At 38.0% G+C, this 17346-nt stretch overlaps 1 protein-coding gene across 16 annotated transcripts in view; it reads right to left on the reverse strand.

Moving 5' to 3' along the window:
• Positions 1-249: 249 nt before the first annotated feature.
• Positions 250-17346, reverse strand: part of LPGAT1 (lysophosphatidylglycerol acyltransferase 1) — a 95857-nt gene continuing 78760 nt past the window's right edge. For 11 of the 16 annotated variants that reach the window (XM_074035877.1, XM_074035868.1, XM_074035901.1 and 8 more), the window contains 2 exons: positions 7889-7995; positions 250-6960 (listed from right to left, as the gene is read on the reverse strand). In XM_074035877.1, coding sequence (XP_073891978.1) covers positions 6809-6960; positions 7889-7995 — 259 coding nt within the window. In that variant the 3' untranslated portion in view covers positions 250-6808. Of the gene's footprint in view, positions 6961-7888; positions 8026-17346 lie in introns of all 16 variants that reach the window. The other 5 variants (XM_074035861.1, XM_074035859.1, XM_045396653.3 and 2 more) reach the window with 1 other exon arrangement.

Here is a 17346-nt window from a genome sequence, read left to right on the forward strand (position 1 = left end):
AGGCAAAAACTCAGAAATGAGCTCTGTGATATGCTCCCTGCTCACCAGTAGAAAACATTGTTCCAGTTTCTTCCTTTGTACCTACTAGAGAGTGCTTTTCTGATTATGAAAGGGGCCCATCTCATTTCCAGCGGTTAGCCAACCCTCCTCCCATGTTCCATGTGTGTGCCTGTTTCTATGTGATCTGAACTGTTGAGACTTGGTTTATGTTACTCAAGCCTCTAAGAGTTAAGAACAAGGTTACCCAGATCCTGAGAGGTAAAAATTTATTGATTTCTATCATATCAGCATGTTATGATATGGTCACGCCTGCTCATACAGCTGACTTCTTAGAGCCAAAAGAGAATTTTTTTCCTTTTAAAAATACAGTTGTTCAGCAGGAAAAAACATTTTAAAAACAAGCATTTTCATATTAAGTGGAAATTAAAAACAATGGCTTCCCCCTCCGCCAACTCATGAGGAATAGGGCTGGTCAGCAACATCTCTGAGTGCCTCCAATTTGTTTTCAGGCCTCTGTCCCCAGTCTGTTCCTTGTCTTCCACAGAAAGTAGTTCCAGGGGAAAAAGAAATTAGAATCTCACCAAAACAGCAGCCTAAATACAGATAGAAAAATAAGAGGTAGACACAACTATAACGATTTAACTCATTTGGTAGACTGTGCAAGATATTTTAATATTTAAAATTTTCAGTGGGATCAAATAAGGTCTACAAATACCTAAACAATTGATATTTTAAATGCTAACATCTTAGAGATGCCTATACCACAGTTTACTTAGCTTTGAGAAATGAAAGTATAAAGCTGACTTTAGAAATATGCAAGCTTCCCATGTATTTCAGTAAACATTTTCTTTCTATCACATTCTTCAAAATCAAAAGTTCGCTGTGTAGGACTGACATTAATGCTTTTCCTACCCTTTAAAGCCCTTGCCAGGGTCAGTGATAGGAATTTCCTGAGTTCAGCAAGTACATAACTATGAGAAGTTTATTCAACACTAATAGTTAAGAAAAAAAGGATGGGGCAGTGGTGTGCTGGATACAGCCCCTACTGGCTCCCAAGAGCCAATGGTTACATTTTAGAATTTTGCCTGCAGTTGTTAAGCATTGGTTATTAAAATTGAATCATATAAATTTACAACCAATGTTAAAGCTAAAAGTGGTTTCGGCTTAATAAGTCTAATATGTACTATGGTAAGAAACAGTTTTAACAGTAGAGCACGTTATCAGATTGAATGACAATAAATTCATTGGAAAATGAGTTAGATTAGGACGGTCTGCTGTTTTTCAAATCATGGTTGAAATACAATCAATCATAGGTTGACTGTAGTAGTTCAGCAAAAAGCAATTAAGCATCCTTTAAAAAAAGCATTTTAGTTCTTTCCTGAGCTGGATACAGCCCCTACTGGCTCCCAAGAGCCAATGGTTACATTTTAGAATTTTGCCTGCAGTTGTTAAGCATTGGTTATTAAAATTGAATCATATATATACACAGTATACTTGAGACATATATATCTCAAGTATACTGTGAGAATCAATTGGCTATATGGGATTTGCAATAAAGTATTTATATCTTATTATTTGTTAATTGTGTTGTATGTTCTTGCTATCAGCGAAATTTATAACAAACATGTACAGCTGAATACATAATTTCTTCCCAGAAGAGTGGACTGCTAAACATTTACCAGCACACCACTGGATTGGGAGAATGGGGAGAAAGGGGGAAATATTTTTAAACCAAAGAAGGAAGTCTGATGTTTTTTCATTTGGTTTTTCAGTTTGCTTTCAGCATCCAACTGCCACAGTGAGCTTTTAAGTACCTGCCTGCAGATGTTAATGCCCAAATAGCTCTGGTAAAACACACATGCACTCTCCCCACTACTAAGAATTAAAAGCACTTTACTTGAAAAAAATCAACTTTATTTTTTCTAGGTTTAAAAAAAATAGAACCAGCTATTAATTTTTGTTGAGAAAACGCTTCTTTTGGTGTTCATGTCTAAACTTCTGAAAAGGTGATCTGGTTACTAAAATCACCCCAAATGCATTCATAAACCAGATCCACGTGTGACCAGCCCTTTACAAAAATTAATTACAGTTGCCACAGCCTTTACATTCATTCTTATCACACGTTACAACATGCAGATAACACAAAGAAAGGTCAACAAGCTGAAGTAAACATTACAGCATCAGGAAAATGAAAACCCATCTGTATAAAATAAATACAATTTTGTAATAACTGTAAAGAAAATGAAAGCACTTAATAAAAATAATGGCAGTTGAATGTATAACTGTTTCATCACTCAATCATAAAATAAGTTACTGTAAAATGCATAGACTCCTTACACGTAAAGAATGTGTGCATCACAGTCATGTGTTCAACAGTTTTACACAATAAAAATAAAGCCATTCAAGATATGTGTGCATACTTTGCAACTAGAATACACTTAAAAAACGTTTGCTCTTTAAACTGTCTTAAAAAAATATTAAATGTAAAAACCCTCAGATGGAAATTTTGCAGAAAAACCCATATTTTATCTTCCATATGGCTACAGTCACCCTTCCCCAACAGTTCAGCACCCTCAGCTTATTCCCAGGGTCCAGTTCCTAATTGTTGGGGAGTGGTGCAAAATGATCACAATAAAGCACCAACCAATGACTGCTCCAGAGAATACCCAGCCCCTCTGTGATCTGGAAATCTCTAACTTAGATGGTTTTGGTCCCAAACATATTAGTCTCTACCCTTCCTGCTGCCCACTGCTGCTTTTGACTTTGTTCTTCGTGTTAACAGATACAAGGCTCATAGCACTGCAGAGCAAAAGAACCTAACAAACCATTTTTATCCATCCTCTGTGGACCAGAGCTGAACACACTCATAATGGTAACTCTGAAGTAAAGTCCTGTGTAATGACTTCAAAAAAAGAACAAAAAAACAATTAACTCTTCCTACTCAGTAGTGCAAATAAAACATTTTCTTTTCAAATATAAAAATAATCCAAGAAGACTATCCATGATTAAAGGCTACTCTGTATGATTAGCCAGGTCCAACTAGTTCAGAAGAGTCTTTAGGGAAGTGATTGTCAAAAAACACTCAGACAAATCCACAAGAAGTGAGCAACATGAGCAAAGAATGAAGAGGCATTCTTAACATGAATCCAAGACAGTAATGCTCGAATAATGCTCCCAGGTTTACATTTGGTGATTTCAGATTTCATTTTCATAAAAAGGCTTGAGAACAATGCCAATACTGTCAACTATTGATTATTCAGGGATGCTTTTCTAACCCATAGATTATTCAGGCTTCTGTATTTACTCTTCCTGATAGCTGTTTGTCTTTCCATATAATTTCACTACTCATTAACACAGTCATAAATATATAGGCAAAAAAACCCTAAGAAACAACTTAAACCATTTAATTAGTAAGCATCCCTAGAAAAAAAAATGAGTCTGATGAGAATAAGAATTCAAACTCCTAAATAAAAGTAATTTTTGATTTACCTATCATTTATTACCAGATTATCTATCCAGAAATTAATTAATCTAGTAATCCTTCCTTTACAGTGGAAAGTTAAGGATTGGTTGTAATATTAAAGACTAATATGATAGATCTGAACTCACAGCTATCTTCTTTTTTAATATACTTTTGGAATTCTCAGTGAATTTGTTTGCTTACCCAACACATTATTTTCCGTTCTGTAATTTTTCTTTACTTTCCATTACTTATAGGTCTCTCTGCCATTTAAGTATAGTTCACCACCAATAATTGTTTCTGAAGTTAAGGGTGACCTGCTGGCTTGGTCACTTTTGTAGTGACTGGACCTGCCTGTGGTCATGCAGATCTCTAATCACTGTAACTCATCAGTACCAAGATTCCAGTAATGGATTCTCAACCTTGTCTGCCCTGGGAATCTAGGCAGTCTAGCCAAGACCAAGAAGAGCTGAGCTTCTACAAGCTACTGATATAAAACTGGCATAGTTTTATTTTTTTTTCCTCTTGACAAAATATATACACTTTAAACGTCCTTTCATCTCCCTTCACAAAGTACAAATTAGGAATTTTTCTTCAGTTTTGTACAGTGGCATATTGCTGCTTCCCCAAATTGCCATATAAGAACACTGATTCTCTCTTTACCTTCTCTAGTGCAAGCAGAAGAACTCCAGTTACTGATAAGGAAAGCACTACCAATGCTTTCAAACATATTTTGCAAACAGAAGAGAGAGAACATGTTAAATAACCAAAGAGGGATAGGGCACATCAAATACACATCTATTTACAACTCACAAAAATATTTTCAAAAATTAACTCACATATCTATTGGTATTTGCCACCCTGGAGACTGTGAAAATGATACTGCACTTGAAAAGTAAAGCATCTTATAGGATAGTTTAATGTGTACAGTATATTTAACAATATCATGTTCCTTTGGAGCACAGTGATGTCAAAAGTGGCCCTCAGCCACATTTATGTATGCATGTTCGCATTTATTTTTGGATAGGAGAACTGGTCACTCTACCCTGTGGCTTGCTGTAGCAATGAGGAAAAGGTCTGTCAGCTAGGACTGTGCATGCTGTCTTTGACAGTGAGCAACTTCTCCCCCAGATGGTTGACTAATCCCTCAAGTGAACAATTTCATTTCATCCAGTAATTTAGTGGTGCTTGCTGGGCCTCAAACAGAAGCATCATTAAGCTTCTATTGGGCTTTCTGTCATCATCCATACCTCTAAATTGAGATTGGTTTCACTTATTCACTGTCACTGTAGAACACATAATGAAATGCTTAGATTTCAAAAAAATTGCATTTTATAACAACCAGTCCCCAAACCAAACACATTAACACTGTCTTCTGCATTTTACCAGTGGTAGTATAATATTCAATGAGGTATTTCAGTTAATGCATCATTCTCTTTCACATACGCACTGAGCTATCCTAAATATGAAGCTGCTCTGGGCTTTTATTTGGTGTTGCTTTACCTTTCCCACATAACTGGGGAAAACTCATATCTTCTCTGTGTTTTTGGTTTATTTAAAAATAGAAAACATTAACCTTTTTTTGTTTAATAGCCTACTTCTCAAAATTGTTATCTGTGTGATTAGTGACAACGGGGGAATCTACAACGCTCATATCACAGTAAACTACCACTGACTTACTAGGATCTTAATAGTTTTACAATCCCAAACAAAAACCCTACTCATCTCACTGATGCAGTACCAGCACTTTTGGAGAAGGGTGTGGTTCTCTTATGAGGTAAATTGTACAAACATAGCAACGTATTTCTAAAAAATGTTTTCTAGAAATAGAAACTTGACTTTACCCTCTTCAAAAGCAACTGGAGGCTGGGGGCAGTGGCTCACGCCTGTAATCCTAGCATTTTGGGAGGCCGAGGCAGGCGGATCACCTGAGATCAGGAGTTTGAGGTCAGCCTGGCCAACACGGTGAAACCCCGTCTCTACTAAAAGTTCAAAAATTAGCAGGGCACGATGGTGGGTGTCTGTAGTCCCAGCCACTCGGGAGGCTAAGGCAGGAGAATCGCTCGAACCCGGGAGGCAGAGACTGCAGTGAGCTGAGATCATGCCACTGCACTACAGGCTGGGTGACAGAGTAAGACTCTGTCTTAAAAAAAAAAGAAAAAGAAAAGAAAAAGCAACTGGAAGAGATTGGGGGAGCCTTTTGTGCTGGTCTCTTTCCTAATTACACTCACCCTGACAGGGGCAGCCTCCTTGATGTGATGATTCAACAGACCACTGTCTGCACAGGTCCTTGGGGTGCCACAGGAGAACCTGTCACCATTATAAGCCACTAGCTCTTATTTTTCTATAAACTAGCCTATTTCCCCTTAAACTGATCATTTAAATGTTCTATATTAATTTGTTCCAACCATCCCCAAATGCATTTAGTGCCAATGTCAAAATGGAAAAAATAAAGCCTCTGAGCTGCAACAGAGGCATCACGTCAGGGTGCTGTCCAAGGCAGGATGGTGCTGGAGAGCATCGGCAGGCAAATAAACACACAGAGACAAGACAGTTCTCGAGAACCTCACACACTGCTATGCTCCCATTTGTTTTCAGGCTGTATTACTAATTCTTTGCTATATCTGCATCTCAAAAAAGTCCATTTTGTAAAATTACCAATTTATGATATGCCTCTGATACAAAATGAGAAATCAGATAAGGAAAAGCACGAGTGCATGTAAACACAGTGTTGGATCGAGCTAGCCTTTGTAAAGAACACATCCAGTACCAGAAGGGGTCCAGTGGACACTGCTTTTCCCCCAGAGAATGTCAACAATGTACCTCAGTTAGCTGTTGAAGACTGGAGTTTGTTACTGCAAATGACAGGGAAAGAGTTCTTCGCGAGGTGCCAACCAGCTCCCCTCAAGGTTACTGAGTTGGTGGAAATGTGGGCGTTCTAGAGTACTGCCCTAATATAGACTACAGGTAAGAGGGATGAATATACCTTTCTGGGCTTCAACTAAATTGTCAAGTGTAACTGGTGGCAACAGAATTTCTCTGATAGTCTTCTAGGATGATTTTATGATTTCCTCTTCTCCAAATGTGATGTTTGCTTAAATATGTGATAGAGTGTATCTTTTTAAAACATGTTCTTAAAATATATTAGCAGGTCATTATATTACTAATCCTCATTTTAGTAGAGTTTTAAAATATCCCAAAGGGGGATAAATACTAATCCATCCATTGAATTTCTTTTGCTTTTTTTTTTTTTTTTAAATATATTCTGATTTGCACATGTAAAATAATGCACACTTATGAAAGAAAGTCTCAACTCCTATGGTGACCTTGACAAGTCCACGTCAATTCCTAAAACAGGCAATGGTAAAAATACTGAATGATGTTGTACCACATATAGCCTGACAAAAATGCAAAAGACTGTATGAGAAATATCCACATGTTGCTGAGGGTCATCTCCCTGCAAACAGCTTCCTTATGGCCCTTGGAAGGTGGAAAAGCTCCTAAAAGACAAGATAGAAATATTAGCTTGTTTTACTCTGTAGCGGTAGGTCTCCTGGAATAAAAGTTGAATATTAGCTTAACTAGAGTTGTACATGTGTGTGTTAAAGCACCTTCAGTGACTTTCCAGGGCCCCAGAGGAGAGATTTTACTTGAAATATAATTTCCATACTACCTAGCCCCTTCTTGCATCTGAGCCTCCGCTTTTTCTCTGCCTGCAATGCTCTCCACTCTCCGCCTCCACTTAGTGAATAGCTGGCTCATGTGCATCCTTTCCATATCAGAAAAAATACTCCCCTTCCCATCTCTGTTTATTTCCTTCCTGGAACTTTTCCCAATTGGTCATGATCCCGATTCTCTTTCTTTCTGCAGACGTGTTTGCCACGTCTCCCACTGGAATATAATCTGCATGAGAACAGGCACTCTAGCTGCCTTGTCTCTGCTGGATCCCTAGAGATTCCCACAGGGGTCAGGACCCAGGATTATGTGAGATTGATATGAAATAATTTCTGAAATAGCATACTTTATGCTGATTCCTCTATTTACAAATTGTTTTTTGTCAAAAAAGTAGTTGTATAACACTGACATTATTTTCAAAAGGCAATATGCTTTATGAAATATATCTTAATAATAAAAGAAATACAAAGTAAACAGATGTCTTTAAATTCGTTTCTGGAAAGGAATGCTAGATCACTTCATAGAGCAATATTACCTAAGGTCATCGTGATAACACTCTTCAGCATTTCAAATAGTCTTTGTCCTTACTGATAATCCTCAGGGTAAGCTGATTCATGAGGGGATTTGCTTCTCACAAGCAATTTACGGAGTGCATTTTCAAGTTTCAAGATCTAATATGCAAACAGCTTTCTTTAAGAGAGGCTTCCATTATTGTTACTATAATTTAGCAACTATTTAAAGGTTACTGTGTACCTGTTTCATAAAAATGTGATAAGAGGTCTTCTTTTTCAACAAACCGTTGATAGAGCCAAGTGGTAAGGTCATCAGTTTCCAGGGGTACATCTTTAATTGGAAAGATCCTTTTAAGGGTTAGAAGAAAAGAACAAAAACTACTTTAATTCAGAAGTCAAAATTATTCAGAACCACAACTTATGATGAAAAGCTGAATAAAATTGTGTTATCATCTTCTGCTTTAGCAAGGGTTGGTTTCTTCAGCTTTTCAGGTATCTTGGTTATTAAAAATTGTTGACTATACAACAGAGTTCATTTATGCATTCATTCAAACATTTACTAGCCTACTATGTTAGGTCCAGTGTTAGATGCTGAAAACATACTATTAAATTACATTATATCTACGAATAACTACAGAGAATAACTATGTCTTCCCATGTTTGTGGGTTTAAGTAGAAATGGTATTTAGAACAGACGAAGTTTTAAAATGCAGTTAAATCAGGATGTTCAGTCATTTAGTTAAATGTCAGGCAATGTTCTTTTGGTGGGAAAGTCTGAGAAGCACAGAGACTCAGCCCGAATTGGTAATATTAGTAGTATCAGAGAAATTGCTTTCATGAATGGGGTAACTTTTACTGGTTGGGAGTGGCTACTGGAACAGTATTCTCAAGACCTGAGACCATGTCCTAACTCACCAGGAAACACTATTGTGATTCATGATACCCATGGACTGAGAGGGGACAGGCAGCATGAGGACTACGTATTTGCTGACCTTGAAAAATAGTTTTATTTTTTGTTTTCCAGTTTAGTGGGGGATTTTATTTTGTCCCCTTTATCAAAGGTATAAAGGCACACAGTTTAAAAAGTCAGCAAAAAACATATTTGTATGAAAAAATGGGAGTCCTGTCCCTCTTCCCTTCATTTCTGCCCTCCCCAGAATTGATTATCGCCTTTTTCAGCTGATTATCTTGGTATTTATCACCATGCTTCTTCTTTTCTAGGCCTTCTCTACTGACTTCCCACTATGGAAGATGAGGATGAAGTTCTTTCCTCTTCCTATTCCCATAACATATGCACATTCTTCCCATCTTCCCAATACAGTTGTAGAGTAATTTCAGTTAGCTCAATATTAGGCATTTATATTAATATAATCATGTAAATATATTCATTGCTAAGTCACGGAGTAAATCATGGCTACTTTTCCTTTCTTTACCAATTTTTTATTTTCCCTGGATTGAGCAATTATGTATCATTTTTCATTTTGCTTAATTTTCCATGTACATGTAACAAATTCAACCATAAGCTCTCAGGCAATTGTCTATAATCAATGCTCTAAATCAGGTTTATAAGTTTTTTTTTAAAGGGCCAAACAGAAAATATTCTACGCTTTGCAGGTATGAAAATAAATAAAATTTAAAAGCTATTGGAATCCCCAAAACACTTTAAATCTTGAGAGAGATGTGACCTTGATCTGAGTCACGTAGCATGTAGTTGCAACTTCTGCTTCTTATAGATTAATTCTCCTCCTCATTGTTCTTGTTCTGTAAATGACTAGGAGACACCAAAGATCAGACCTCCTGCCCTTCTAATCTCTGACCTTTGTTATAGATTAACCACCTCCTTTATTGTCCTGTACCTAACTCAGACCAGATGGTACAAAAGACCTCATGATGGTGACACCTTCGGTGTGGAATGCTAAATATACCTTTCCAGAAAGAAAAAGACCACCTTGCCCAATCAGATCACTGTAACTATGCATTAAACCTTATGTAGAAAGGTGTTGAAATTTTGTTAAGCTTCCCTAAACCTTGTCTATATAAACAACCCCAAACTTCTACACTTTGGAATACTGACTTCCAATTTTTGGAATCTGTGCTTCCTGGGTGGCTGTCCTCAAGCTTTGTGTTCTAATAATCTCTACATTTGACATATTTCCTGAATCTTATTTAAAGTTGACACAAGCTATACTATCTCTGTCACAACTACTCAATTCTGTCTTTGTAGTATGAAAGCAGCCAGAGACAATGTATAAACAATACACAGTAACTGTGTTCAAATAAAATTTTATTTAAAAAACAGGCAGTAGGCAGGCAGACCTGTGGTCTAAATCTTTCTCCTAAGCAATCCCCTTGCATCAGACATCCTTTCAATTTCACTTTCCTAAAGAAATTTCACCCAGATGCTGCCTGTAGTCTCACATTAGGAGGTCCCTTCACTATTGTCCTGGTTGAGTCCCTGCACTCCTAAATCGAACAGAATGTTAACTATACCTCATGTCTTCCTCTTTCACTGATTACTTTTGATGAGGACATCCTTTAGCAGTTTCTTGAGAAAGAGCACTTGAAATCTTGGATGTCTGTCAATGTCTTTTTTCTGTCCTCAAACTTGGTTGATAGTTTGGTTAGATATAGGATTCGAGGTTAAAAATCATTTTCTTCCATCTCTTATCTTTCTGACCTCCTTTCTGGGAGATTTCTTATTTAACTTCTAAATGTTTTATGGCATTTTAATTTCCTTTATTGTATTTTATTTTTATTTTGCTTTTCCACTTTTTTTCTTTTTATCAATTAATAAATTGCTCACACTCAGGTCTTCTTAATTTTTAAGAGCTCTTATTGTTCTGAGTGTTTCTTTTTTATAGTATGCTATTATTGTTTTATTGTTACAATATCTTATGTTTATAATACGTTTTTAAAATTATAATGGAAATTTTTAAACATTTGCAAGAGGAGAGAAAAAGGTTAATGAACCCCCATGTACTATTAGGAATTCTAGAAGCAGACCTTGCCCTGTGTAGTCTGGTCCTCCATGTCACCTTCTTGTGTTTGCTTTAGTCTTTATCTTTCAAGAGTTCAGGTCTGTTAGATTATTAGTTATCTGACATTCTTTGTTGTTCCATCACATTTACAGATACGGGACTGAATGGCTGATTAAAAGCTCTCAGTTTATGAGTGGAGTCTGTTGCCTGTTTACCCTCACTGAGGATTATCTTGGCTGGGCCATTTAAATTGGTCTCTTCTCTTAAACTTACCCGCTTCCCCAAAGAAAGATCCTCTGATTTCCTGCTTAGAGAGTGAAGGCCCGATTGCTAGCTTTCCGGTAACCAGTGAAATAAGAGGGCTGGGAATCTTAGCACTCAGCACACTGACATCACTTCACCATGCTGTTTTCATTATGGGACCGCTGCCTCAGTTGTATTTGTTGTTCCTCAGTCCACAGAGCCCCTATTTCCCTCTCCAGAGTAAGCCTCCAATGTTTGCCAGGGTAGGGAAAAATAATTACCCAGCTGTGGGATATAGGGTAGGGGTTGGGGTATCTGCATTCTTCTTAAACAGATTTCAACCAGTCTTCCCAAGTTTAGTAATGCTTTCAACCTCATTTCTACAGGTGCTGATGCTGCCAGACTTTTGGAAGTTCTATGGTACAAGGTTGGCTTATGGCTTTCCCACAGCTGGCTTGGGGTTCTGTCATGTTATTTACTGCTCGTTCTTTTTTCCAACTTCCCAACTTTTGCTGCCATTGTCTTTCAGACTGTTCTCATCTTTGTGGGTTTACACCTTTAAAAACCCATTTAGTGTTATTTTATGGGGGTTTTAGGAGAGCAGGAAGTAGACATGAGTCCAATCTACTATGTCTTTTGAAAAGTTCACCTGTTATTTCTGAAAGATCTAAAATGATTTGCTATCTTTGGCCAGGGCCTACCACTTGTCATTCTTAAAAGGGCCTCCGTTGCTATTTTGGGTTTAGGCAAAATGAGTGTTGGTTACTTACTAGGGGTTTGAAAATTATAATGATGCATACCATCATAAAAACATTTCAGGCCAGGCGCAGTGGCTCACATCTGTAATCCCAGCACTTTGGGAGGCCAAGGCGGGTGGATCACAAGGTCTGGAGTTCAAGACCAGCCTGGCCAAGATGGTGAAACCCTGTCTCTACTAAAAATACAAAAATTAGCTGGGCATGGCAGGTGCCTGTAATCCCAGCTACTAGGTAGGCTGAGGCAGAGAACTGCTTGAACCCGGGAGGCAGAGGTTGCAGTAAGCCAAGATGGCGCTACTGCACTCCAGCCCGGGTGACAGAGTGAGACTCAGTCTCGAAAAAAAAGGCCTGGCACAGTGGCTCAAGCCTGTAATCCCACCTTTGGGAAGCCAAGGCGGGTGGATCACGAGGTCAGGAGATCGAGACCATCCTGGCTAACACAGTGAAACCCTGTCTCTACTAAAAATACAAAAGAATTAGCCGGGCGTGGCGGCGTGCGCCTGTAGTCCCAGTTACTTGGGAGGCTGAGGCAGAAGAATTGCTCAAACCCGGGAGGTGAAGGTTGCAGTGAGCCGGGATCACACCACTGCACTCCAGCCTGGGTGACAGAGCGAGACTCCGTATCAAAAAAATGAACAAGCAAACAAAAAAACAAAAAAACAAACAAAAAACATTTAAAAAAATTCTATAGTATAGTCAGAACACGAAGTTTAGACCAGCAAATAAATACTGAAAAAATAATCAGAAAAGAATATTACTTATGAATTACATTACAATGATATGTCTTTCTCTTGTTATTTAAACATTTAAATATCAGATTGGAGGAGCATTTTAAAACCGAAATTTAAGTGCGAGTAGACAGAAAAAAAATAGAGGAAAGAAGGAAGGAGTGTGGCATGAAAAATCTATTAAAAATCAATTTGAAAAACACACAGGGCTGGGCATGGTGGCTCACGCCTGTAATCCCAGTACTTTGGGAGACTGAGGTACAAGACTCCATCTCAAAAAAGAAAAAAAAAAAAAAAGGAACTCACATGCATTTGATTAAAATTTTACTTTCAAAAATTTGAAAGGATGAAAGATAACCAAAATAGAGTTTTATTTACACAGAAATAACTCTCCCATTCTTAATAATCTTCTATCTCCCAAAATACAATACTACATTGCTCTACATCAGTAATATAAAAGCATTTTGGTTGATGAAATATTTTAATGGAGTGGGAGATCCTAAGGTCCAGAAACTTCAAGTTTCAGCTTGCTGCTATAAAATCCCCTATCATCTGCCTCGCGCCTATAATCTCAGCACTTTGGGAGGCCGAGGCGGGTGGATCACGAGGTCAGGAGTTCAAGACCAGCCTGGCCAATATGGTGAAACCCTGTCTTTACTAAAAATACAAAAACTTGCTCGGTGTGGTGGCATGCGCCTATAATTCCAGCTACTCGAGAAGCTGAAGCAGAATTGCTTGAACCCAGGAGGAGGAGGTTGCAGTGAGCCAAGATTGTGCCACTGTACTCCAGCCTGGGCAATAGAGGGAGACTCCATCTCAAAAAAACAAAACAAAACAAAACAAAAAACAAAAACAAAAAACCAACCCTATCATCCCTTATTATCACAACTTGAATTTACCATTGCTCTGAATAAGCTAACAACAGAAGGATGAATTAAAAAATGTCTTTTTTTTTTTTTTTGAGACAGGGTCTCACTCTGTCACTAAGGCTGGAGCGTAGTGGCACAATCACAACTCACGGCAGCCTTGACCTCCTAGGCTCAGGTGATCCTCCCACCTCAGCCCGAGTAGCTGGGACCGCTGGTGCGCGTCATCATGCCCAGCTAATTTCTGTTGTTGGTTTTTTGTAGAGATGGGGTTTCCCCATATTGCCCAGGCTGGTCTCAAACTCCTGGGCTCAAAAGATACACCCTCTTCGGTGTCCCAAAGTGGTGGAATTGAGTGAGCCACTGTGCTCAGTCAACTTTTAAAAAGAGAAAAAATATTGGAAATGCTTATACTACATAAAATCATCCTATAGGTTAGTATTTGTAGCCCTTTTAAGACCTTTACTCCTAAGAAATTGAAAGATCTCTTTCAAAGTAAACATTTTTCCTCTGCATTGTCCAGCTCAGGTTCTGTTTTTTTTTTTTTTTTTTTTTTTTTTTGAGGCGGAGTCTCGCTCTGTCGCCCAGGCTGGAGTGCAGTGGCCGGATCTCAACTCACTGCAAGCTCCGCCTCCCGGATTTACGCCATTCTCCTGCCTCAGCCTCCTGAGTAGCTGGGACTACAGGCGCCCGCCACCTCGCCCGGCTAGTTTTTTGTATTTTTTAGTAGAGACGGGGTTTCACTGTGTTAGCCAGGATGGTCTCGATCTCCTGACCTCGTGATCCGCCCGTCTCGGCCTCCCAAAGTGCTGGGATTACAGGCTTGAGCCACCGCGCCCGGCCCCAGCTCAGGTTCTGATATGCCTTATTGAGTGAGTAGGACTCCATGGCTGAGATTCTCTTCTACAAACAGTGTTTGCTTTTTTTTTTTTTTTTTTTTTTTTTCCCACATGGAGAGTCTTTGCTTTTTAGGCACAATTAAAATAATCCCAGAAGACAGTGTGGCCTAGTGATTAAGAATACAAGCTACCAGGCCGGGCGCGGTGGCCCATACCTGTAATCCCAGCACTTTGGGAAGCTGAGGCAGGCAGATCACGAGGTCAGGAGTTCGAGACTAGCCTGGCCAACATGGTGAAACCCCGTCTCTAACTAAAAATACAAAAATTAGCCAGATGTGGTGGCAGGTGCCTGTAATCCCAGCTACTTGGGAGGCTAAGGCAGGAGAACAGCTTGAAACTGGAAGGTGGAGGTTGCAGTGAGCCGAGATTGTGCCACTGTACTCCAGCCTGGGCAACAAGAGTGAAACTCCATCTCAAAACAAACAAACAAACAAACAAAAAAAACAACAAGCTATTGGACAGACTGCCTGGGGTTGAATCCTGACTCCACCACTTGCCAGTTGTGTGACCTTAGGAAAATTGTTTAACCTCTGTATGACTTACACTTACTTCCCTTGTGTTTAAGATGGGGCTAATCATATTACTTATCTTACAAAGTTACATATATACATATACTTGGCATATGGTAAACACTCATACAAATGCTAGTGTTGGTTGTGACGATTAAGTGCCAGATCATTTAAGGCCAGCATTATTGTGCTTCTGGCTTTTTTGGGTTCAGCAATAGTTGTAGTGACTATACTGGATCTGCAGCTGTCATTGGTTTGGCATTCCATGACTATTTTCATATAGTCAGATAATAAAGTCAATACCAAGAATTTAAAAGATGAAGTCATGACAGAGATTCTGAAGATGCTATTGATATCAATATTGATATAATCAGAGGAACAGAGACAAGGAGATAAAATTTCAAATGAAGGGTCTCTACCTAATTAAACAGGTTTATCTTTCCATCTCTTCAAAGGGTAACTTCCATCTTTTGAATTGTAAGAAATGCTCATGTTAGAAAAGACTTCCCAAGAATTTTATTGTCTCCTCTTTGTCCCATTTTAACTAAAAATTCCTATGGTGGGAAAGTTATAGGATATAGAAGATCCTAAGTTTGCTTTGATAGGCTACTTCGCTTACAGTGTATATGAAATTCTACAGCATTCAGCCACCAGGCAAACATGTTTCCATGGAAAAATGTTCTGTGTTCACCATATAATGCTAGGCTCACATCTCCTCACCCTGCTGTATCTTGGCTCTTTGGCTGCAAAAAGCCAAACTCCTGTCTCAAGCCACCATCTCCATTTGAAGTGGATTTGAAAAGATGATTAAAAAATAGTTTCATAAAGTGCCTTTTCCTAACTTCTTTTCTAAGAAGTTTCCAGGTATCTGGTTCTATGAAATAGTCATTTACATATAAGGGTTAGGCTCAATTTGAGTCAGTGAATGACTGAATGTCTGTACCTACCAAGGAATCTTACAATTTTAATTTGCAGTTAAAAGACAAATTAATGCAAATAATGACAATTTTGTTTTTACCTTTCCTATGTTAACACTTTTGTTTTTCTTGTCATATTGCTCTGGTAAGAACCTCTAGTACAGGGCCGGGTGTGGTGCCTCATGCCTGCAATCCCAGCATTTTGGGAGGCTGACGCGGGCGAATCATGAGGTCAGGAGATCGAGACCATCCTGGCTAACACGGTGAAACCCTGTCTCTACCACAAATACAAAAAAATTAGCCGGGCATGGTGGCGGGTGTCTGTAGTCCCTCAGCTACTCGGGAGGCTGAGGCAGGAGAATGGCGTGAACCCAGGAGGTGGAGCCTGCAGTGAGCCGAGATTGTGCCACTGCACTCCAGCCTGGGCGACAGAGTGAGACTCTGTCTCAAGAAAAACAACAACAACAACAACAACAAAAAGAACCTTTAGTACAATGTTCAATAGAAGTAGTGATAATAAGCATCCTTCTCTTTCATTCTTAATCTCTCAGGGATAAATATTCAACACAATTAAGTATATTACTTGCTGTAAAATTTATTAGGGATATCATTAATCAGATTAACCTTAATAGAAGAAATTCCCTTCTATTTCCAATTTGCTAAAAGTGTTTTCTTATCATGAATGAGAGTTGCATTTTATTAAAAATTTTTTTATCTATTGAAATGCTTATGTCATATTTCCCTATATTCTGTTAATATGATGAACTACTTTGATTGATTCGAATTTTAAACTAAACTTTCAATCCTAGGATGTATGCTGTCACTATATAACATTACATATTTTAATATATATTGCTGGGTTTTATCTTGCATCTATAACCATGTAAGAGGTCTGCCTGTAAATTTTCCTCTCTTATAATCTCTTTAGTTCAAGTTTTGGTATCAATGTTATGCTATCCCAATAAAACAAGCTTAGGAAGTATCCTTTCTTCTTCTATGCTCTGGAAGAGTTGTGTTTAATGTCCTTTTACTATTTTGTTTTATTTTTTTTAGAGACGGGGTCTTCCTCTGTTGCCCAGGCTGGTTTCAAAGGATTCTCCTGCCACAGTCTCCTGAGCGGCTGGGAATACAGGTGCACATGTACCATACCCAGCTCCTCTTTTTAGTAACTGTAAGATTTGTAGTGATATACCCCTTTTCATTCTTGATATTGGTAATGTAGTTAATAGTGTTTTCAAAGAAACATAATTTTCTGATATTGCTATTTCTACCATATGGTTGCTATTTCAACATTCTCCTTCATTTTCCCTGCTTTCTACTGTAATTGGATTTAATTTGCTTTTTTTCTTGAGATAAATATTTAGATTACTGGTTTTTAGTTTTCTTACTTTCTATAATAATATTAGCATTCTAAAGCTATAAATCCTTCCTATGCATAGATTAAGTTACATCTCACAACTTTTGATAGATATTTTCATTATCATTCTGCTAACAATATTTTTGAATTTTCATTGTAATCTCTTAATATAGTAAATATTAAATTCCTTTTATTCTCTACTGATAAACAGTTTCTCATCTTTTGTTACTGGAAACAATGTGGCAACAAATAGCATTATACAAATGTTCATTCATATGTAAGTTTAAAGGATAAATTTCCAGAAGTGAAATTGCTATGTCAAAGTCAAATGCAGTAGTAATTTTAAAAGATACTGCTGTATTACCTTAATAAAGATTGTATCAATTTATATTTTCATTAGAAATTTGTGAGACTGATTCTTACGGAAAGACTTTTAAATTGGAG

This window comes from Macaca fascicularis, chromosome 1 (genome assembly GCF_037993035.2).
Source record: "Macaca fascicularis isolate 582-1 chromosome 1, T2T-MFA8v1.1".
Classification (NCBI taxonomy): Eukaryota; Metazoa; Chordata; class Mammalia; order Primates; family Cercopithecidae; genus Macaca; species Macaca fascicularis.